Below are 23170 nucleotides of genomic sequence, written 5' to 3'. Positions count from 1 at the left end.
GGCCTTTCAGGCAGACATTGAGGCAGCAGGAGACTACGTAGTCACTAGAGGGCCTGTGTGGGTGACGTAGAGAGGCCCTGGGCTGACGCAGAGTGTCTAGGAGCTATGCAGAGGTCAGCCAGGTTGACGCTGGGACTAGGAGAAGTGCTGGAGAATTTTTCTCTCTGTTGAGTAAGCCAGTTTGGCACCAGGTTGTCCTAAAGAATTGCTAAATAATAAAATCCTCCCTTGCTGCACTGGTTTTCCCACATTGAGTTTTTTCCGGGGACTGTTGTCCAAAATAACTGTCGATGTGTTGATTCTTGTGCATGTGTTTGTTTCTGTATTATGGTGTGATATCTATAGCAGAATTTATTTTAATATTTATTGAAGGAATTTCACAAATAACTTATTGAAAATAAGTAGGCAAAGTAAATCAGATGTTGCAGTAATAGAATTTTCACATGGTATCAGAGCGAGTAATCAAAGACAGGAAGGGAAAATCATTTTTGGGTCGAGACCATGATGCAGTGACATCCACGTCAGAGGACTTGCACAAATTTTCAGAAAATTGGACAAGAGATTCGATTTCTGCATGTTGGCTTCCAGGATGGAAGAAGAAGTGGCTTGTATGACTAGTTTTGCATCATCAGAAGTATGGTATATAGACAGTGGAGCCTCTTGGCATATGACAAGAATCAGGGAATGTTTCTCAGGGTATTGAGAAGAGATGATGAACTTTCAAATCACCATGGGGAACAAGGCAAAGTGTAATCCAGTATTGAAGAGTACCATAGTTTTCCAAACAGAATTGGGAGAACTGTTCCACGCTACAAATGTGCTTCATGTACCAGGATTGGGGATGAACTTACTTGCCGTGTCGCAACTTCAAGGCAAGGGCTATGATGTCTACTTTATCAGGGAGAAGGTATACATCAAACACCTCAGCTGGAAAAAGAAAGTGCAGATTGGGATCAAAAGTAACAGGTTGTACATATTACAACTAGAATCACCAATGACACTAATATGTAGTCATGGAGACAAGGACTTGAACGAACTATGGCACAGAAGAATGGGACATTTGCACCATGGGGCTCTATGAATTCTCAAGAGTACTGTAACAGGAGTTTGGGATCTTAGTACAGAATGAGATGATGTATGCAGAGGATGTGCTCTAGGAAAGTATGCCAAGGCAACATTTCCTAGGAGTAAACACAGGGCCAAGAGTGTACTAGGATTGATACACTCAAATATCTGTAGACCTATGTCCACCAAAGCTCTTAGTGGTGCCGAGTATTTCCTTACCTTCATTGATGGCCACTCAAGGAAAACTTGGATTTATTTTCTGAAAACCAAGGATGGGGTTTTCTGTCGATTCAAAGAGTTCGAGGCTCTGGTGGAGAATCTGACTGGGAAGAAAATAAAATTTTTGCGCTTAGATAATGGAGGAGAGTATGTTGATAAGGATTTCATTGATTTTTGCGCTAAGGATGGCATCAGAAGAGAGTGGACCACTCCGTACAATCCAGAGCAGAATGGAGTAGCAGAAAGGAAGAAAAGGGCTATTGTAGAAGCAGTTAGGGCCATGATGTATGATCAGGATATGCCAAAATTCATGTGCGCAGAAGCATGCAACGCATCAGTCTATGTTCGGAACAGGACTCCTCATCGGGCATTGGGTAAGATTACTCCAGAGAAAGTTTTCACAGGGAAGACGCTTGAAGTTAGTCATTTCAGGATATTTGGGAGTTTAGCATATTGCTGCATACTCGAGGAAAAGAGGAAAAAGCTGGATCAAACTACTAAAAAGGGATATCTTGTGGGATATAGCGAGAATGCTAAGGTATACTGAATCTATCTTCCAAGGAGCAAGAAGGTAGTGGTTCGACGAGATGTAAAGTTCATGGAGGATAGGGCTTTCAAAAAATCTCGTGAGATGCTTTTCGAAGAGTAGTCAAAAGAAGAGCCGTTGGTTGAACCTCTTCAACCAACAGAAGTAAAGAGCTCTTCCATGGATCTGGAAGATTCATAGGATGAGGAGGAGCTAACAGAGGCACCTGTTGGCAGAGGAAGAACTAGCAGGGAACTTCGTCAGATTCTGTGAGATGCAGAGGACTTCATCGTGTGCTAAGAAACAGTAAGAGGGAGCGAAAACAGCCAGATAGATATCAGGCATTAGTAGCTCATGATGGGGAGCCTGCCAATTTCCAGGAGGCAGCTTAACATCAAGTTTGGCTAGATGCGATGGTAGCATAGTTTTTAAAACCGGAACCGGTGACCGGACCGGTCCACCTAATGAACCGGTTTACCGACCGGAACCGGTCTAACCGGGACTGATTTGGTCTAAACGAACCGGTTTTAGAAAAATATATTAAATAATTATTTTTTAATGAAAAAAACTATTTTTAAGATTTAAAACCATGATTCCAAGCCAATAGAGACAAAATATGCAAAGATTGCTCATTGATATACCATGTAAAGCCTTAAAGGTGAATATATCAAAATGGCACCGAGTGCAATACATATCATTGACAAAATACATAAGCAATGAGGCTCTAAATGGCCACTAGAGTGCAAAAATAAAGCCTACAAACTATGGGGCCAGTGGCCTACTACAAGACTTCAGTCTAGACTCTACATATATGATAATAGTAATACTATAATAGTGATCAACATTATCACTTGAAGTTGAAACTTCTCATGAGTCTCAGTCATCATGATCAAACTCAGTTGGTTGAGTCTCGACTCCCAAACTGTGTAGCCACAAACTTCTCTATTGGTTCAGTGACTTGAGTCTCAAACTTCTGAAGGTATTCTGCCCTAATATGCCCTATTATTTCATTTGGTGCTCCACATGGCTTTACATGGCCTCCTATCCCAGCCAAGTGTTGCTTGAACCTGTTAATACCCCCTCCTTGAATGGATTTTTGGCAATATTTGCAGATCATTTTGCCATCAATCATATCACAATGAGCCCATGCAGTATCTTCGGCTTTTGGAGGCATGATGACTCCCTGGATGGTAGATCATAGAAGTGAGAAGTTTATAACACAAAAAAAAAATTCATGGACAGCAGACTCAAATGAGGAATTATCAAGTGCAAATCCTTACCTGGAAATGCAAACTAGCTCCCTTAGCCTCCTCTTGAAGATGGCAACTCCACTGACAGCTACACACTATCTCCAAAATAGCTCCAACTCCAACTCCAAGATGACTACTTCAGCAAAAACTCCACACTCTCCAAGCTCACAAACAAACTCACAAACACTCCAAATCAGTTGTGTGAGACAAATGAGAGTGAGAGGGGTCTCTTATAGCTTGGAGAGGGTGTTTTTGGAGGGAAAATACCTTTACCTCCCCCCCAAAACCCCTAAACCACAAACCAGCCACGCCTTTTTCCAACATTCGATGGGCATGCCATAAACCGGCCGGTTTGATACAAACTGGCCGGTTCCGTCCTAAACCGGCCGGTTTTTACCGGTTAGGTCAAAAAATCGGGCAAGTGATGGGTTAAACCGGGTTTTTAGGCCGGTTCCGACCGGCCAGCTAGCTAACCGGCCGGTTTGACCGGTTACCGGTTTTTCAAAACGGTTTTTAAAACTATGGATGGTAGAGGAGTACAACTCCATAATGGTGAACGATCTTTGGGAGGTAGTGCCAAGGCCTCAGACAAATTAGTAGTAGGTTCGAGATGGATCTACAAGATCAAATACGTTGCAGATGACAGTGTTGAGAAATACAAGGCCAGATTTGTGGCTAAGATGTATGCTCAAAATGAAGGAATTGACTACGAGGAGAGCTTCGCCCCAGTAGCCATGTATATATCTATTAGGACCGTGATATCTCTTGCAGCTCAGATGGGGTGGGAGATTCATCAGATGGATGTCAAAACGACTTTTTTGAATGGGGTAATAGAAGAAGAGGTATACATTGAACAACCAGAGGGCTTTGAGACACATGAGAAGAAGTCTCATGTATGCAGATTGAAGAAAGCCTTGTATGGGCTGAAACAAACACCTAGAGCATGGTATGGTCGAATCGATGGCTACTTGCAGAAGATGGGATTTGTCAAGAGTGACGCGGATCCAAATCTCTACTATCTGGTTATAGAGAATGAGCCGCTAGATGATCTCTTTTTTACATGATCATCCAGGCTCATTGGGGATTGCAAGAAGAATCTAGCCACAAATTTGATATGAAGGATTTGGGACTAATGCATTACTTCCTAGGGTTGGAAGTTTGGTAGCAGAAGGGAGAGATCTTCCTTGGGCAAGGGAGGTATGCTACAAAAATCTTGAAAAGATTCAGGATGGAGGACTATAGACCCATGGCTACTCCAATGATCACCAACTGGAAGAAGATTGATGCATTAGAAGACAAGGATGTTGATCCCACCCTATACAGGCAGCTCATAGGGTCCCTGATGTATCTGGTCAATACCAGGCCAGACATTTGCTACATTGTCAACACCCTCAGTCAGTTCATGGTGGAATCGAAGAGGGCACACTAGGCAACAACCACACACGTTCTCAGGTATTTGCAGGGAACAATCGATTATGGACTCTTGTACAGCGAGGGTAAGGATATTAGATTGAGTGGATTTATTGATGCAGATTGGGCAGGAAGTTCAGTGGAACGGAAAAGTACCTTTGGGTACTATTTCAACATTGGACTAGGAGTGACTTCCTGGTGCAGTAGGAAACAAAAGTCTGTGGCTCTGAGCTCATCTGAGGCAGAATATATGGCGGCGAGCACAACTTCGTGTGAGGCCATATGGCTTAGAAAATTGCTCGTGAACCTATTCAGAAGGAAAATGGAGGTGACCAGGATCATGTGCAATAATCAGAGTTGCATCAAGTTCTCTGAGAATCCATTATTTCATGATCGGTTAAAGCATATTGATATCCGGTGTCACTTTGTCAGAGACTTTGTCCAACGAGGAGTTGTACAGTTGAGCTACACTTCTACAGGAGAATAGGTGGCAGACATCCTCACCAAGACCCTTAGAAGGACAAAGTTTGATTACTTCAGGGAAAAGTTGGGGATGATAAAGAACCCGTTTCAGTAGCAGAAATGGGGGTGATAGCAGCACAGATGCAAAGGGAGTTACAGTGCGGATGCAGTGTTGGGAGAAAAGGACCAGCAACAACACTGATGTAGAGGGAGCTGCCGTACAAATGCAGCAGTGACAATAGAAGAGCCATGGGCAGCAGTACAAGATGCATCAGTGCAGAAGATGTTGGGCAGGGAGGCTTAGCATTAGCACAGGGACCGATGTCGGATGATCAGGGTGATACTCAGTGAGGGGCATTACTAGAGCACAATCCTCGCTAAGAGGGAGTGTTGATTTGGGGTAGCATCGTATGTGCTCTAGCCACGAAAATTGGTGGAGAGGCTAAAGCACATGAGATCTCCAAGACCCAGAAATGGTTTGTGTAGAATCTAACAAGTTTGGAAGATATTAAAATAATTAATATTTTTAATGGAGTCCCTAAGTCTAAACTTAGGGAAAATAAAATATTAATGTAAATTAATATAAAATTGAGTTAGAATGGTCCAAAAGTCATGGATCAAGCCAGATCTAATCTTAGTCGTTGATTAGGGACTTAATCTCAGCTGTTGATGGACCAATGAGAAAAGTATAAGAAGAGGCTTGAGGGTCAGTTGGAGAACACACTGAGGGAGACCAGTCAGTTCGATTTCTGGAGCGGGGTTAGCTAAGAAATTTGAACTAGTGGTCTGGAGAGCAACAGGAGGCAACAAGTATGGAGTAGAGAGTCAGGATCAACAACAGAAGACCAACACAGAGGCAGGAGACGCTGATGCAGGGCCTTTCAGGCATACGTTAAGGTAGCAGGAGACTACGCAGTCACTAGAGGGCCTACGTGGGTGACACAGAGAGGCCCTAGGCTGACGTAGACAAGCAGGGGCTGGCGCAGAGTGTTTGGGAGCTACATAGAGGTCAGCTAGGCTGACGCTGGGATTGGGAGAAGTGCCAGAGAAATTCTCTTTGTTGGGTAAGCTAGTTTGGCACCAGGTTGTACAGAAGAATTGCTGAATAATAAAATCCTCCCTTGCTGCACCAGTTTTCCCACATTGGGTTTTTTCGGGAACTGTTGTCCAAAATAACTGTGTCGATGTGTTGATTCTTGTGCATGTGTTTGTTTCTGTATTATGGTGTGATATCTGCAACATAATTTATTTTAATATTTATTGAAGGAATTTCATAAATAACTTATTGAAAATAAGTAGGAAAAGTAAATCAGATGTTTTAGTTATAGAATTTTCACAGGACCGAGTTGCAGACCTTAAGGAAGCCGAATCAAGACAAGGAATCAATCTATCACTCAAGCCGAGATTACAAGTAAACCAACTCTAATCAAGCAAAGGAGTAAAGGGCTGAAGTTGCCCCAAATTTGTCACAAGTGCGAAAAGTTCGGTGCATTACAGGGGGCCGAAAATCGCAGTAAAAAAGGCCGAAATTGCAGACTAGTGTTGTAGGAGCGAAGGCTAAAAGTTGAAGAGGAGATTGCAGCTGAATCAAGAAGGGTTTAACTTTGACTTGAGGCAAATTGACTTGGTCTTGGAGAAGTTCTTGATCAAGGGTCTAGGTCTTGGAATTCGTCAAATCAAAGATTCTATAAGAAGAAGAATTTTGTGGGTTTTCCTCTCAAGATTGGAGAGGTTTTGGCCCGGGCTGATCGCCTACATCTTGTGTCCTTTGTCTCATTGATCTTTATATTTTGGTAGTTGTTTGATGAAGAAAACACAACACTAATCAAGCTAAAGAAGAACCTAAGTAATAAAAATAAAAAGTCTTCACAAGTAGTTATAATTTCAAGAGAAATCATCTAATCTTTAAGCCCTAGATTTCTCAACACTGCATTCCTTTGTCATTAGACCATCATTCTTCTAATGAATCCCATCCCAAGTGGAATTCTAAGCTAGGCATCTCTCAAGAGATGAACCTTCTAATGAAGATTCCAGCAAAGGATCTTGATTGTCCTCATCTTGCAGATGCTCCTTCCCAAAGATGTATGACGAGTTCTATACTAGATGACTTACTTCTAGCCATAAGTGCTATTTATGCTTATATTGGGGTTATCAAGAGCTACTTCCTTCTAATTATGTCTGTCATAGAATCCTACTTCAGCTTTCTTTCAAGCTTCTTATGATGATGTCTTGAGCTCTTGCTTCAGTCGTATGTTCATACAATGCCATCTCCTAAAATGATGCATCCTATCATGCTTCTAATGATTCCTACCATGATAGCCATATTTTACAAGAACTAAAAATAACTAGGTGGAGAAGACTTATCTCAATCATAGTAGAGATCTTACTTCTTCCTTTTGGATTTCTTCTTTTCAACGTCTTCCACTTCTCCTGTGATATGGGCTTCTTCCCTTCCTCTTTTGTTGTTGTCCTTCTTGACCTTAGGACAATCTCTCTTGTAGTGGCCATATTCTTGACATCCATAGCATTGAACCTTCGCCATATTCTTCTTCCTTTTCTAAGCACCAATTTTCCCAAAATTTCCTTTTCTCTTCGCCATGGCAGCATATGCTTGAGTTTGCTCATTTGATCCTACATCAGTTTTTGCCTTCAACTTGATTTCTTTAATTTTGCATAGTGACCATAGATCATTGAATGGAGTAGCTTCCTTCTTCCCATAAATGCTTGATGTAAAGTTACCCCATTCCTCTGGTAGTGCATTGAGTACTATAGTAGTCATTTCCTTTTCAGACATTATCTCTCCCAACTCTTGTAGTTTGTCTCTTATTTCAAATATCCTCATAAAGTACGAGGCTATTCCTTCTTCTTTTGGTATTTTCATCTCATAGAGTTCTTAACAAGATCACTTCTTTTGCAGTGCTCTCTTGCGGTGCTTACAGAGAACAATTCTACAAGTTTGTCATATATTTCTTTTGATGTTTCTAATTTTGATACATAGGGAATGAGGGGATCCTTAATGGATTCTATGACAATCCTTTGAGCCCTTACATCCCCTTTCATATATTTTGCATGAGCTTGAGCTTCTTCCTTTGGAGGTTTAGTGATTGAGCCCTTAACGTGTTCCATAACTTCATTTTCTATGAGGTTCAGGTCTGTCCATTTCTTCCATGCAAGAAAGCTTGAAGCCCCAACCAACTTGTTTCTTTCCTTACAAAAATACATTTTGATAGATTCAGATGTAGACACAAATGTACTTACTTGAGAAGATACTTCTCTTCAACCTGCTGCCTTCTTGATTTTTGATGATGATATTGGTAATAGAGGACTTCTTCTTGATGAAGATGCCTTTCTTCAAAAGTGATCTTTGATCCAAGGAGAGGGAGATCATTTTGAATCCTTGATGATGAAGACAATGCCTTTGATCTTGATTTCCTTGGATGAGTAGACTTCAAGATGCTTCACCTTTTGATTTCTTCTTGAATTTTGAAACGAGGTAGGGTCTATTGAGGTCTCCTTTCTTGAGCAAGATTCCCAAGAGTGCTTTGTAGAATCCTTCTTTGAACAAACTAGGGTTTTGTAGGTCTTCTTCCTTCAAGATGATGATGTAGTCCTTAACCTTGAAGATGCCTTGGAGATGATAGGATCTTCTTGATGATTTGATGCCTTTGGTAATCTTCTAGAACTTCGGTCCTTTGATGAGCCATTCTTACTTGACTTGTCACCTTAGCTCTGATACCATGTTGAGAAATCTAGAGGCAACAAGGTACGTGATTTCTCTTCTTGATGATAACTACTTGTGAAGACTATTTAATTTTCTTTATTATATTGTTCTTTAGTTTGATTATTATTTAGTTCTTTTCATCAAATAGTTGTTGATTTGGGGTAGCATCGTATGTGCTTTAGCCACAGAATTTGGTGGAGAGGTTGGGGCACATGAGATCTCCAATACCCATAAAGAGTTTGGGGAAATTCTAAATAGATCAGGGGATATTAAAATAATTAATATTTTTAATGGAGTCCCTAAGTTTAAACTTAGGGAAAATAAAATATTAATGCGTATTAATATGAATCTGTGTTAGAGTGGTCCAAAAGACATGAATCAAGCCAGATCTATTCTTAGCTGTTTGATTAGGGACTTAATCTTGGCCGTTGAGATGTCAACAGGAAAAGTATAAGAGGAGACTTGAGAGTCACTTGGAGATGACACCAGATGATCAATCATTCTATTCTCTAGAGCGGGGTTTGCTAAGAGAGATAGAATCAGTGATCGGGAGAGCAGCTGAGGGGGCATTGAGTATAGAGAAACAGAGAAGGCAGAGATTGCGTCGGGAGAGCAGCACAGTAGCCAAGGAGAGTGACACAGAGCTAGCAAGGGCTCACGTAGGGCCACATAGAGGTAGCCAAGTGTTGCACAGAGCACTAGAGGGGCTAGCGTGGCTAACGCAGAGGCTCCCTGAGCTGACGCAGGGCCTCTTGGGGCTGATGCAGGGTCAACGCTGGTCTAGAAGTGGCTGACGCAATCCTGATTGGGCAGATACTAGGGTTGCGGAGCAGTTTTGTGCTGAGGAACTGCAGGAAGGGTTTTCTGGGGTTTCAATCAGGAGATTTCTCTCAAACTGTGAGGTATAGCTACTAAGGAAATTCTTTGTTCGGTAGGCCAGTGTCGGCTGTAGAAATTTACAGGGTAAGTTCCTCAGAAAGAATACCAAAAGGACACCGCTCACAACCAGATCTCAAATCAATACACCAGTATTTTTGACGTGGTTAAAACCCTCAAAGTGCAAGGAGGGAAACAGTCCACGGCCTGTCCCAACGTGGGTACTACAGGCAATTTATTAATCAAAGAATGAAAATTTACATAAGCTTCTCTCATGCACGGATTACCCGAACAATGACCCTCCATGCGCTTTAAATAGAACTCATGGACCAATCGGGTGTCAAGCCACGGATCAAGTGTCGGTAATACCGAGGTGAGAGTGAACCGTCGGATCACTACATATCGTGACCGTCGGATTGTAAGTTACAAAATGTACAACGGTAAAGAAACACACTTTACCTAACTCTAACCTAACTCTATACTAGACCAAGTTGAACTTAACTATATCCTATGTGTCGGAATATCCTAACATCCCCCCTTAAGAACAACTTGGGATAGGATTGAAGGATTTACAAATATGACACAATAGGAGAAGGAAGGAGGCACTAGAGCCTATCCCCCCTTAGTGACAACTTCCTGAACTCCAAGCATATATCGAAGTTTAGTGAACTTCGCCTCTGTGAGAGCCTTTGTGAAGATGTCTGCAACCTGATCATCTGTTGGACAATATTGCACTTCAAGAACATGGTCATGAATGAGCTTTCTGATGAAGTGCATGTGTAGTTCAATGTGTTTGCTGCGCTGATGCTGAACTGGATCTTTGCATAGCTGAATGGCACTTTGATTATCACACCAAAGTGTGGTTGGATGCTGCTGCTCAAAGCCAAACTCTGATAGGATCTGACGAAGCCACAAGGCTTCCTTACTAGCTTCCACGGCACCACGATACTCTGCTTCTGCTGACGAAAGAGAAATGGCAGCCTGTTTCTTACAAGCCCATGTAATAGGTCCTGAACCAAGAGTGAAGACATAACCGGCAGTAGACTTCCGATCATCAGGATCACCAGCCCAATCAGAATCAGTGAAACCAACTAACAGAGGAGCTGCTTTGGCACTGTAATGAATCCCAAACTGTACTGTACCTCGAACATAACGAAGTATTCTTTTAGCTGCTTTCCAATGACTTTCACGGGGGTTTTGCATAAAACGAGCAACAAGGCCAACAACAAAGGAAAGATCAGGACGAGTATGGGTTAAATACAAGAGTTTTCCGACAAGTTGACGGTATAAGGTAGCATCAACTTCAGGAGAAGTACAAGAGACTGAAAGTTTGACTCCAGACTGAAAGGGAGAAGGGGCTGGCTTACAGTCTTCCATGTGAAAATGACGAAGAATATCACAAGCATACTTGGACTGGGAAAGGAAAATACCCTCTTGGGATTGCAAGACTTGAAGACCGAGAAAATAGTGTAAGTGTCCTAAGTCTGTCATTTCAAATTTCTTTTTAAGGCTGGACTTCACATGGTTTATAAGGTTGGGATCACTACCAGTAAGAATAAGATCATCAACATAAAGAACAAGGATGATAAGAGAGTTGCCCACTTTCTTGGTGTAGACAGTATTGTCAGAATGACACCTAGAAAAGCCAGATTCTAAAAGAAAGCTATCCATTTTGGCATACCAAGCCCGAGGAGCTTGCTTGAGGCCATAAAGGGATTTCTTAAGTCGACAAACAAGGCTGGAGTCTGTTTGTATGAAGCCAATGGGTTGTTCCATATAGATTTCTTCCTGCAAGTCCCCATGCAAGAAGGCAGATTTAACATCCATCTGATGGACTTCCCATTTTAAAGAGGCAGCAAGGGAAAGAACAAGGCGGATAGAGTTCATTTTGGCAACAGGGGAGAAGGTTTCAGTGTAGTCAATGCCTTCAACCTGTGAAAAGCCCTTAGCAACGAGACGAGCTTTATGTTTATCAACTTTCCCATCTGGTCCATACTTGGTTCTGTAAACCCATTTACATCTAACAAGTTTGCGTCCCTTTGGTAGAGGAACAAGATCCCATGTATCATTTGTCATCAATGAATGATATTCTTCATTCATAGCTGCTTCCCAATGTGGATGGCCTGAAGCTTCTGCAAAAGTGTCAGGATCATGATTTACTGGAGCTTGAGCCAGTAAAGAAGAGGCTCTTTCAAACTGAGAACGTGTACGTCGCTGATCTGTAGGATCACCGGCAAGATCACCTGCTGCATCTCGAGTAGCACGGACCCATCTTGGAAGTTGAGGATCCTGAGAAGGTGGGGGAGGATTATCATCCTCGCTTTCATCATCTGAAGAAGAAATGTTTTCAAAAGTAGAAGAGATAGGAAGAGGTGGCACATCCGCCGGACTAGGCTCGCAGGCCGATTTATTTTCATCAAATTTTACATCTCTTCTAATGATAACATTTTTGGACTTAAATGGAATAAGTCTATAACCTTTTACATCTTCAGAATATCCAACAAAAGTACATTTCTCACTCTTAGGTTCTAAAGCTTTATGCTTTTCATCTGGAATATGGGCCCATGCTTCACTTCCAAACACACGAAAGTGACTTACATCTGGTTTAATGGAACTCCAAGCTTCTTCTGGAGTGATATTCTCTAGAACCTTAGTAGGAGTGCGATTGATTATATAATTTGCACAATTAATTGCTTCGGCCCAAAAACTAAGACTGAGTCCTTTAGATTGCAGCATACAATTAGCCATTTCCTTTAAGGTGCGATTTTTCCTTTCAGCTACACCATTTTGTTGTGGAGTGTATGGAACAGTATGTTGCATTTGAATTCCATTTTCGGTGCAAAAGTTGATGAATGTGTTTTTAACATATTCTCCACCATTATCAGTTCTTAGCTTAAGAATTTGATGTCCAGATTGTTTTTCAACAAAGGCTTTGAAGGCCAAAAAAGTGTTAAATACTTCGCTCTTGAGTTTTAAGAAGTATACCCAAGTGCGTCTGGAGAAATCATCAATGAAAGTTAAGAAGTACTTGCAGCCAGAGAATGAAGCAACAGGAAGAGGACCACATAAATCACTGTGCACAAGCTGTAAAGGGGCTGAGGCGTGCCAAGAGGCACGTTTGTCAAAACTGTCCCGATGATGTTTTCCGAGTACACATCCGGAACAAACACCATCTCTGCAAGATACCATAGGAAGACCTGTCACCATATTTTCTTTACATAGATGCTGAAGGGAGCGATAGTTTAAGTGACCAAATCGCTCATGCCAAAGTTTGCTCACTTCATCATTATGAGCAACAAATACTGAGGGAAGATTTGATGACCCAAAGTTGTGAAACTTATACAACCTTTTGGAATCATCAGCAAGACCAGTAGCTAGAATCTGTTTAGGATCTTTTAGATCCTTGATTACAACATCATGAGGTGAAAATTCAACAATTTTACCTTCACCTGAATGAGTTATCTGATAGACAGATAGAAGGTTGCAGGATAAGGTTGGAACACATAATACATCATTAAACTGACCATTGTCTAGATGAACAGTTCCAGTCCCTACAACATTAAGAGATCTATCATCACCAATATATATATTTTTGGTGTTACAATCATTTAAAGAAGAAAACATGGCTTGGTTTTTGGCCATGTGACAAGAGGCTCCAGAATCAATGAGCCACTCATGAGAATGAGAAGAAGAAGAAGATACATTTAATGCATAACCAGACTGAGATGATTGACAATGACATGCAGAAAGTGCCATTCCGGAAGTTGAAGTTGAAGTAGGCTCCACATGGATGTTATGTTTCTTCATTGCGGCTTCCAAGGCTTCCATCTTCTTAAAGCATTTAGATTCTAAGTGGCCATCTCGATTACAAAAGTTACAATGTCTATCAGTCTTCTTCCATTTGTTTTTATTGGTCTTATCATTTTGCTGAAATGATCTTTCATTTTGAGGCTGAGATGGTTTAGGACCATTCTTTTGAGGATATGACTTCTTAGGATTCTTTGAATTTGGTTGCTGCTGGGCGGCTAACGCTTTCGTGGAAGAGTTTCCAAGATTAAGAAGACCAAGGTGTAAGAGTTTTTCTTGTTCTCTTATTAAGGAATCACAAAAGGAGTCAAAGGAAGGGGCCTTGTAGTCTTGTCCTTGACAAATGAAAGCTTCCCTTGTAGAATGGAAAGTGGAAACAAATACAGAGTAGGCTGGTCCCAACTTAGTAAGGATGGAATAAATAAGGTTACCATCTTCTTTCTTAACTTTAACACCTTCCAAGAGATATCTAAGGGTCTTGAATTTGGACAAGAAATCTTCAATGCAAGAAAAATTATTAGGATCCAAAGTAAGCAGCTCATTTTCAAGTTGATGGGCTCTAATTTCATTTTTAATTCCAAAAACTTTAGCAAGTTTTTCTAATGCTTCATGAGGAGTCTCAAGTTCTGCAATGTGGAATCTAAGATCAGGAGAAACAGACATCCCTATCAAACCACGTGCTTGATCTTGTCTATTTTCCCATTTTGCCGCCTTGTCTTCATCTTTTGGTTTCTTCTCTTGGTCTGTGGCTATTCTGTAGAGACCTTTACTTCTAAGTAAATCTCCCATGTAGGCTACCCATTGGAAGTAGTTAGTGCTGTCAAGAATGACTTGGCATGGACTTTCCATTTTTTTTTAAAAAACTGAAGCTGAAGATGCTGAAAGTAAGTGTTCCAATGGATAGATCTCGAAAAAATAGGCGGTTTTAAAAAAAACGGCTCTGAAAAAGGCTTCCGGATGAAGAAGTTATGGCTTTTTGAAAAAAAATTGTTGACGTTGCCGGCAAAGTGCGCGAATGTGCGGGAATGAAAAAAATCCGCCCCCACAAAATGGAGACTTGAACCCAAGACCTCTACTCTCTTAAAATAGCTTTGAACCAATTGATCTATACAAAAAATTTGAGAGAGAGAGAGAGAGAGAGAGGGGGGGGGGCCTTGGTTTGCGTGCTTGCCTTGAGAAAGCTCTTTTTCCCTACAAAACACAAAACACAAAACCCAACACGAATATGCAAAGAAAAACGAACCTTACGGCTCGAAGTTAGCTTTAGCCAAAAAACTAGAAATTTTAAAAAAAATCTCAAAGTTAGCTTTAGCCGAAAAACTAAATATTTTTCTCAATGTTTCTGATTTTCCGAGATCACACTAAGGTGCAGGGAAAAGAGCATACGCATGAGAAAAATCCTTCCTTTCTGTTTCTGATTTGCCCAGATCGCACAGAGTCGCAGGGCAAAGAGCATACGCAGAAATGAAAGGTATAGATCCGGTTAAAAAAAAAGGCTAAATAAACTGAGACCGAAATAAGCAGAGAGAAAATAACAGTAAACTGCAAAAAAAACTGTATACCTCCCGATCTAAAAAATGACGCAGCTAGGGCTACCAGAAACCTTTTCGCGTGAAACGAAAGGGGTTCCTCACTGGAACAGATGCTCCGAACGCAACAGAGCAGTCCTCTCGGCCCGAAAGCAGTCAGAAACAGCAGATCTAGGAAACGACAGCCGCATGCAGTTCTACCGGCTTCAGATTTGGATCACCAACGGACGCGGCCCTCAAATAGCTCTGATACCATGTAGAAATTTACAGGGTAAGTTCCTCAGAAAGAATACCAAAAGGACACCGCTCACAACCAGATCTCAAATCAATACACCAATATTTTTGACGTGGTTAAAACCCTCAAAGTGCAAGGAGGGAAACAGTCCACGGCCTGTCCCAACGTGGGTACTACAGGCAATTTATTAATCAAAGAATGAAAATTTACATAAGCTTCTCTCATGCACGGATTACCCGAACAATGACCCTCCATGCGCTTTAAATAGAACTCATGGACCAATCGGGTGTCAAGCCACGGATCAAGTGTCGGTAATACCGAGGTGAGAGTGAACCGTCGGATCACTACATATCGTGACCGTCGGATTGTAAGTTACAAAATGTACAACGGTAAAGAAACACACTTTACCTAACTCTAACCTAACTCTATACTAGACCAAGTTGAACTTAACTATATCCTATGTGTCAGAATATCCTAACATCGGCACCCAGATTGTACTCTGATATTGCCTAATAAGAAAACCCTCAGATAGCTGCACTGGTTTTCCCACATTAGGTTTTTCCGGGAAAATTGGCCCAAAAATAATGGTGTCATGTGGTGTGTTTGTTCTTGTTTCTTTTAGTTTCCGGTCTGTAATATGTTGAGCATGCACTGGTGTTTATTTTCAGTATTTACCTTGTAAATAACCTGTTAAAGAATAATAACAAGTAGGTAGGAATAAATCAGAAAAAGTGCATGAAGGGTTTCTAAACTAAGTAAAGTTAGAAACTTCAACAATAGTTACTGAAACATAATGAACAATGAGACAAAGGACACCAAATATAGGCTATCAGCCATGGCCAAAACCTCTCCAATCTTGAGAGTAAAACCCACCAAATTCTTCTTCTTATAAAATCTTCAATTGATGAATTCCAAGACCAACACCCTTGACCTAAGAACCTCTCCAAGACCAAGTCACAAGGCTTCCTTGAATAGCTCTTCTTCCTTTTCAAGTCAACGCTGGTCAAATTGACTTCTATACCACTATTTTCGACTTCACTTGAATTTCGACCTTCTATTACAGGCTTGCAATTTTCGGCCTTCCTGAAATCACTGAAACTCCGCACGTGTGGGTTGATTGGGGCAGATTGGTGAGGCTCCTTCCCTTCGCTTGACCTGAACACTTCTTCTTGAGACTTCGGCTAGCAAAGATTCTCTTTTCTTGACCTTTATCTTGGCTTCTTCAAGCACTGTTGAAACCCTAGCTGCAGTGACACATATGAGTAGAAGGACCCAAAAACAGTGCTAAACTCCTTCAATCTTCTTCTTCTTCTCTTCGTTGGATGAGAGGCTTCCTTCCTTCCTTTATTCACACTTCTTTCTTCTTTTTGGATGCTGGAATGATGCCTTTGCAAGTGAGGTCGCGTCCTCCTTTATATAGTCTTCTTGTCCATCCATTTGAGCCGACTTGTCATCATGTTTAGGTCAACATTGCATTTGAGATGGGCCTTGTTACCGCTCAAACTAGCAGGGGCTTAAAAGAGACTCATAAAGGGACAATTTCTAGATCAAGGGCAACAATGGAGACTTAGCCCACTATCACCTCAACTAAGACTTCCTACTCTTTACGAACTTTCACCGATGGGAGGAGATCCGGTACATGGAACGTTACTTTTGAAGGATGAATCAACAAATGGATATGAAGTGGCCTTAATTACCCTTTTCCTAGAAGGAGGTTAAGAATGGAGCTTGCTTGCTCTTCAAGCAAGGTACAAAGATTTCTAGGAGGAGGTGAGGATTTAGGGCTAGGTTTAAGGAATGTGTCTTATAAAGGAGTTTCCCAATCCCTAAAATCCTTATTGAACTTGATTTCCCAAGTGGTTTTTGAACAATTAACTTTTCAAAGGTATGGGACCACACGGACCAAGTGGACCCAACCTAGGTTAAGGGGAGGGAGCTTAGCAAACAATGATGATCTTAACCCAGAGAAGGAAGGGGAAAGGATCAAAACAAAAGTTTTCACTTAGAGGTGTCAAATTGATCCTGTGAGGTACTAGCCTAGGGAAAACCAAGGCAAAGTTTGATCTCAAAGCTAGGTCTTGGGATATCTCACAATCCCACTGTGGAAATTTCTTCAAATTTGGAGGGCCTCTAAAGCAAAATCTAACGCAGTTGTGGACCAAAATTCGAAGTGTTTGGATGACTAGATTGTGAGATAATTGATGCCCTAAGTGACCTATGTAGGCCAGACTTAGAAAGAAAGAGAGAAAGGTGAGAAAAATATGCTTTAGGGTGATCACCTATGGAGGACCTGTGCCTAATCCTTTGGGAGAAATGGAGTCAAGATGATTCCAATGTTTGGGATGGTTTCACTTCATCACGGAGGCCTTTCGAACAATTTCGCCTGACAATGAGGTCATGGGGCAAATGCTTCAATGCATTTATGCTTTGATGTGCAATATGTGATTACTTATCAAGATAAAAATATCTTTAGGAATATTCACTTATTCAAACATGGCCCATGACATGATGCAACACTATAAAAAGACAAATTTCCACCATTTCACACAAGAAAAGCAACAAATTTCAGCCTAGAATAGCAAAATTCCCTAGCAACATGCATGTGACATAAGAAAAAGACAAAATAGCATTAAAAGAGTACTTTCATGTGAGAACAAGTATATCCAATCATCATCATATGCCAATATAGAAGCTCCAAGACAAAAATGAAGAGGTCCAAACATCAAAATTCATCCATCCATCCAATTTCTCGTCCAAAAAGAATAGCGAAGATCTCACAAGAGAGAATGATCCATCCATGTGATGATCCAAAGTAAATTCATGTCTCTCATATTTAATATTTATACACTCATTAGGAGTTCGAATTACCTAATTTGAGCCTACATTAGCCCATCGATTAAAATAATGTGCAAATAACTATCTTTTGGTGACAAGCCCACCAAACTAGCTCATAAACAACATAATAAGCCTCCCAATAGGTCGAATAATCAATAATGCATGTAGTTGGGCTCTCTAAGAGGCCTGATGAAGTCCATAAGTGCCAAAATGATGAATTGGACTTCCAAAAGAAATGGACAAGGGGTTGACCCCTTGTTCTCCACATAATAAACTTGTGGTGCTCCCAATAGATGTGAGGGCACACAAGTGACCTCATGGGTCTCTAAGCAGATTGAATATGTCTGTAGACCATCTCCAAGGGCTAGGATGATGATATAAGCGAGGCCACATCATCATATAGATCTTGCACCATCTGCCAAGTGTATGGTGCAACTGTGGAGCCCACTGGGCATGATGAACCAGGTGCATCGTCTTGTCCAATAAGCAAACCATGAGCAATCTCTGAATAACTCTGGGGATCCATGGAATGTTGTCTGTTGTTGTGGAGGCCCATGGCTCTCTACCCACACCCTACATGTGCCAATGTAGCCCTCTAGAGGGTTAGGACTCGTATAGGGAGACCAAACCCAAAAAGTAGACCATCTATAATCTTGCATAAGATCCAAGTAAAAGAGTTTACAAACCATGGAAAACAGGTGGGCACTTCATAATGGCATGCCCTTCCATAGTGGGCTTTGGCATGTGCAAATGTCTCCAAGCTCAAAGGGGGGTTAACCAAGCACCCTATTAGGTGGTTTCTGCTTCTAAAGGGGGTGGTATGTCCATGGTACATCCTTCAAATGGTGGTGGCATGTGATAAAGTGATGGAACGAAGTAGGGGATGAAGGGGAAAACCTAGGTCACATGCCATGGTACAAGGGTAGCTAATGAAAGGGAAGCCCATACTTGGGTAAATGATGTGTAGGAGGGAGCAATCGTGGTACATGAGTTACCCCAACCTTGATTTTTCCACCCTTCTTCATATGCCTTTTTCCTTTTATGATTTTTCTTTGGTTAACTGCTTGGGGCTCAAGGGAATGAGAGCATGATGTGTAAATTATAATAGTGGATACCCCTTTTAAGGTGGGGCAGTTCATCACCCATCAGGGGTTGGGACAATCATGGGTTCCTGAATGATAAAGGAGGCTCATCTAGGGCCTATAGGAACTAGGGTGATGGCCATGGAAGGGGGTAGAGCTCATGTATTGGCTTTTGCCCACGTGCCAAATGTGTGTCCCTGCCATCTTTTGCATTTTGTGGTACAATTTCTTGTTGAATGTGACCAATTATGCTTTTTCTTTTCTTTTCTTTTGCATCAACCTCTGGACATCGTTCCAAGCCTGACCCAAGGTGTGGGCAAAGGGGGGGGGTGGTTGGCTGACCCTTTGTGGACCCAGGTGGGAGGAGTGATGAATGGGATTATAATGAGCGAAAGGGGGGTGATATATGTGGATTGGGGAGTGGGACCACGCAACCAAAATCGATATTTCCCATGTAGTACCATCCCTAAAGCCCAAAGGTCAGTAAAAGAGATCCCACAGGACTAGGGCCAAGGTTAACATCCAAAAGAGGCCTAGGGGACAAGAGCACAAACCTAGTCCACTCTTTCCGCCGAATCCCCCCATTAATCCATGCCCAAGAGTTTCCATGATAAGTAAACTAAAATACTCAATCACCAAATGACAAGGCATACCTTTAGGTTTGTGAGGCCCACCTTCAAACATACGATCATGACAAATGGGTGAAGGACCACATCGCTGGCTCAGCTGGCCGAGAAATGGCACAATGAGGTAGATGGTGGCTGCTGGTTGTTGGCTGAGGACCATCATGGAGAAAAAATTTCTCCTGGGGATATTGCCCTTAAAATGGTGGGTAACAAGTCCATAGTTCCTTTTGAAGGCCGACTTGATGTGCACTTGTGACGAGGTCTTTGGAGGGCCTTTTTGACTCTTACAATGACTCGTAAATTTTCTTGCAATATGTCCAAGAAGGGTCCTTCATACATGACAATGACTCCCTAGACTTGTAGACTCAATGACAAGCCCTAGAAGCTCTGAATGGGAGCTTAACCTAAAAACAAATTCTCGAGCATGAAACCCATGCCTCAAGATCAACAATAATAAAATTATTTTTCTCATTACATTAAATACAGAAAATCATGATTACATATGTCATTATGAAGGCCAAACGTAGTTACACATTTCAACACAAATTTGGCTCCTATGTTGTACTGAATAAGGGGTATTCAAAATGTAATTATTTTTGACAATGAAGAAGCCCTAATTTTGCCCTACTTTGACCAAAATTTTTGACCCTTGATTGGCACCAAAATTGAGCCACAAGCTCATCTCCATAAGGGTATCCAAACATGTGATCAGATTTTGAGAAGATAAAATTTATAAATAGAAATTTCAAATATAGCAAATCTTGAAAATCTGATTTTATGATGTTTGGAGTCTTCACCTGCCCATGCATGCACCAATTAATGCATGTGATATGCTTGTCTGAAAATCCTGCTAAACTCTAAAAACCTATTGACTGAGCTACTGAAATTGGTCCCCTGGTGTTTTGACGAAAAGCTGATCTGAAAACTGATGCAAGGCAACTTTCAAAATAAAGATATCTGGCCACAGTACTCATGAATTGCTGAGGCCAGAGCTGCCACTAATGTATCCATGAACCATCTATGTTGAATCAATCAAGATGCACTTTGGAGAAGTTCACCCTGATCACGAAATGGTAGTCATGAAAGTGCTGGAACTTAAGAATGAATCTACATATGGAAAATTCATTGTTAATGGATTCATAAAATAGGGTCTCTTCTTGAAGATCAAATCTCTATCCTCCAGCTCAAAGAAGAAGGCATAATAACCTATCCTGCAAGTGAAAGTCTGCATCTACCCTTTAATGAACACGTGGCAATTTTTCTGAAGCCAGGTTTCAATCGTTCGTGATGAAGGCCACTAACTAGTATACTATCCTATAAGAGCCCTCTCTGAGAAGATTAGGGCCTTTGCCTTTGGAGTTGCAGGGGGGAATGATCATGCTTGGGGCCTGTTCAAGTTTCTTCACAATGCAAAGGGCTCAGAATACTCTGATTTCACTATTTTTAATGTTACCATGAGAATGGCTTGGAATTCTGATGCATCTTGACTGATGGATGAGCCAGAAGGGTCAAGCCCTCCTCCTGGAGCTGCTGCGAGAGGGCTGAAAGGCTGTATCAGCAGAAACTCTACTGCTTAAAACAGTGGTAAACTGATCCTTATTTTCCCATCTCTGTTATTATACTTCGTACAGTAAATACTATTGGTATGATGATTGTGAATGGAATTGATTGGATTAAGGAGGGTCTATTGCTCTGATCTTAGAGCTCCTATTTTTCATATGTTTTTTGTCTTACCTAGTAAAGATTTAGTAGGCCATGTTGACTAATGTAAGCTCTCTTTTTTAACTTATACCGTTAATGATGGTATTGAATCTCAACTCTTGGTCAGCATGGTTATCTTACGACTTCAGTATATATGAAAAATGCCAAGTGTGTCACTTGAGGACACAAATCAAAACCAGAACATTCAATACTTGGATTGTAAAACTCTAAGAGTTAGATCTGATGGTACTGAGTTCTTTATGATTGAAGTTTTGATATTGCTGTCTGTACCTGCTTCAATTGGTAAGAAGAAAACATAACTGCGTGGATAATTCAATTTTCTTGGGAGCCATGATTCAGTTAATAATGGCTTGACAATGCATTTATATTCGAGTGTTGTAGGGTGGGCGAAAATCACTTGCTGACAAATATGAATATGTGATGTATGGCAAACTCTACAAGATCTCTGAAGAAGGTTCTGGAGCCAATGTAAAAGTGTAGGTGCCTAACCTTGCTGACATCCATATGATCCATTAGTGTATGTGTTCTCGCATTTATTATTTAATTTGTTATAAGCACTGTTAATCATTGGAGTAACATGATGGACATGATCCAGAAAAGGTATATTTCTGGGATTTTCAACAGAAAAAACACCAGTGAGGCTACTTGTCAGTTTTTAACTGAGCTGGCTTTAGATGCAGTTTTGCATTGAACAATTTATGCCACCAAGTTGCATAATAGGCATTCATTCATTATTTGGTTGTATATATGCAGTTTGCCACCGTACACTTCCCAATTTTGTTCTTCAACATCTTAAGATTTGTTTGGTTTGTTACATTCAGGGAGATTAATGCATCATTTGGAGGGCTTTTGATGTTGTTAAAGGGAGATCCTTCAAATGCTGGCAATTTTGAGCTGGACCAGAGATTGTTTCTTTTGATGAGGAAAGTTTGGTGAGTAGATTTTCCATCTTATGTGATGGGCCAATCCCAGGTAGATATCAAATGCTAATTTTTCTTTCCAGTAATCTGAAATTAAGTGTTAATCTCATGCAGATCTTGTGGGCAACTTTGGAAATACGGATTGCTGACAAATGCATCCTAGTGAAATAGTTACAGAGATGGGAGGAATACCATGGAGTATGTGGTGGCACATATCTGTAAAGGTTTTTTAACTTTCTTGGATTATTAAAGTTCTATATTGTAAGATCATGACAGAATTCTCAATCTCTCTCTGTCTATTTATTGCTGTCACTGGCTGGCTGATATTAAAGTCTTAAGATTAAGATATGTTCATGGATATCTCTTATCTCTTGTTTTCTATTAATATCTCTGCTGATATAACTGAGCTTTATTATCAAAATCCAATTAGGGGCATGATTATGGAGATTAAGAAAAGGCCTTCATATATGAACTATTCAATCACATGATATGGTAAACCTGCCTAGGTAACCTGAGAAAGTAAAGAAGACGCAAGCTATTCAGGTAAGATGTGGACGAATTAAAAGTGATAGAGGGAATACGAGTACAATTTCCCTAAAAGTATATGTCAAATCAAATTAAAATTGGAAGAGATAAGTATATACCCTAAAACACTATGCATATACCCCTAGAAAGATAGTAAACCTATTAATCCGATAAGAAGATGGAAAAATGTGTAAAGAGATAAGGTTTTTAGTAAGCAATGGAAACTTCTAAGTTTGATCTCCAACTTTAGCAATGTATATTTGATAAAGTTATTTTGGGAGGAAGGGCAAAGGAATAACTTACAAATTTTCTAATGGTGATGACGAATTATCCCTTGTAACCACGACCAACCTAAAAATA

The 23170-nt window shown here is 40.9% G+C and overlaps 1 protein-coding gene across 2 annotated transcripts in view; it reads left to right on the top strand.

The window, feature by feature from the left end:
• Positions 1-22645, top strand: part of LOC149164160 (DNA-directed RNA polymerases II, IV and V subunit 8B-like) — a 205398-nt gene extending 182753 nt beyond the window's left edge. For both annotated transcript variants that reach the window (XM_089431974.1, XM_089431975.1), the window contains exons 4-6: positions 21747-21841; positions 22187-22297; positions 22400-22645. In XM_089431974.1, the coding sequence (XP_089288100.1) occupies positions 21747-21841; positions 22187-22297; position 22400 (207 nt within the window). In that variant the 3' untranslated portion in view covers positions 22401-22645. The remainder of the gene's footprint in view (positions 1-21746; positions 21842-22186; positions 22298-22399) is intronic.
• Positions 22646-23170: the final 525 nt, after the last annotated feature.

This window comes from Pinus tabuliformis, chromosome 5_1 (assembly GCF_031772625.1).
Source record: "Pinus tabuliformis cultivar Carrire ecotype Pingquan chromosome 5_1, CPIR1, whole genome shotgun sequence".
Lineage (NCBI taxonomy): Eukaryota > Viridiplantae > Streptophyta > Pinopsida > Pinales > Pinaceae > Pinus > Pinus tabuliformis.
This window is presented reverse-complemented; position numbering and strand designations above follow the sequence as displayed.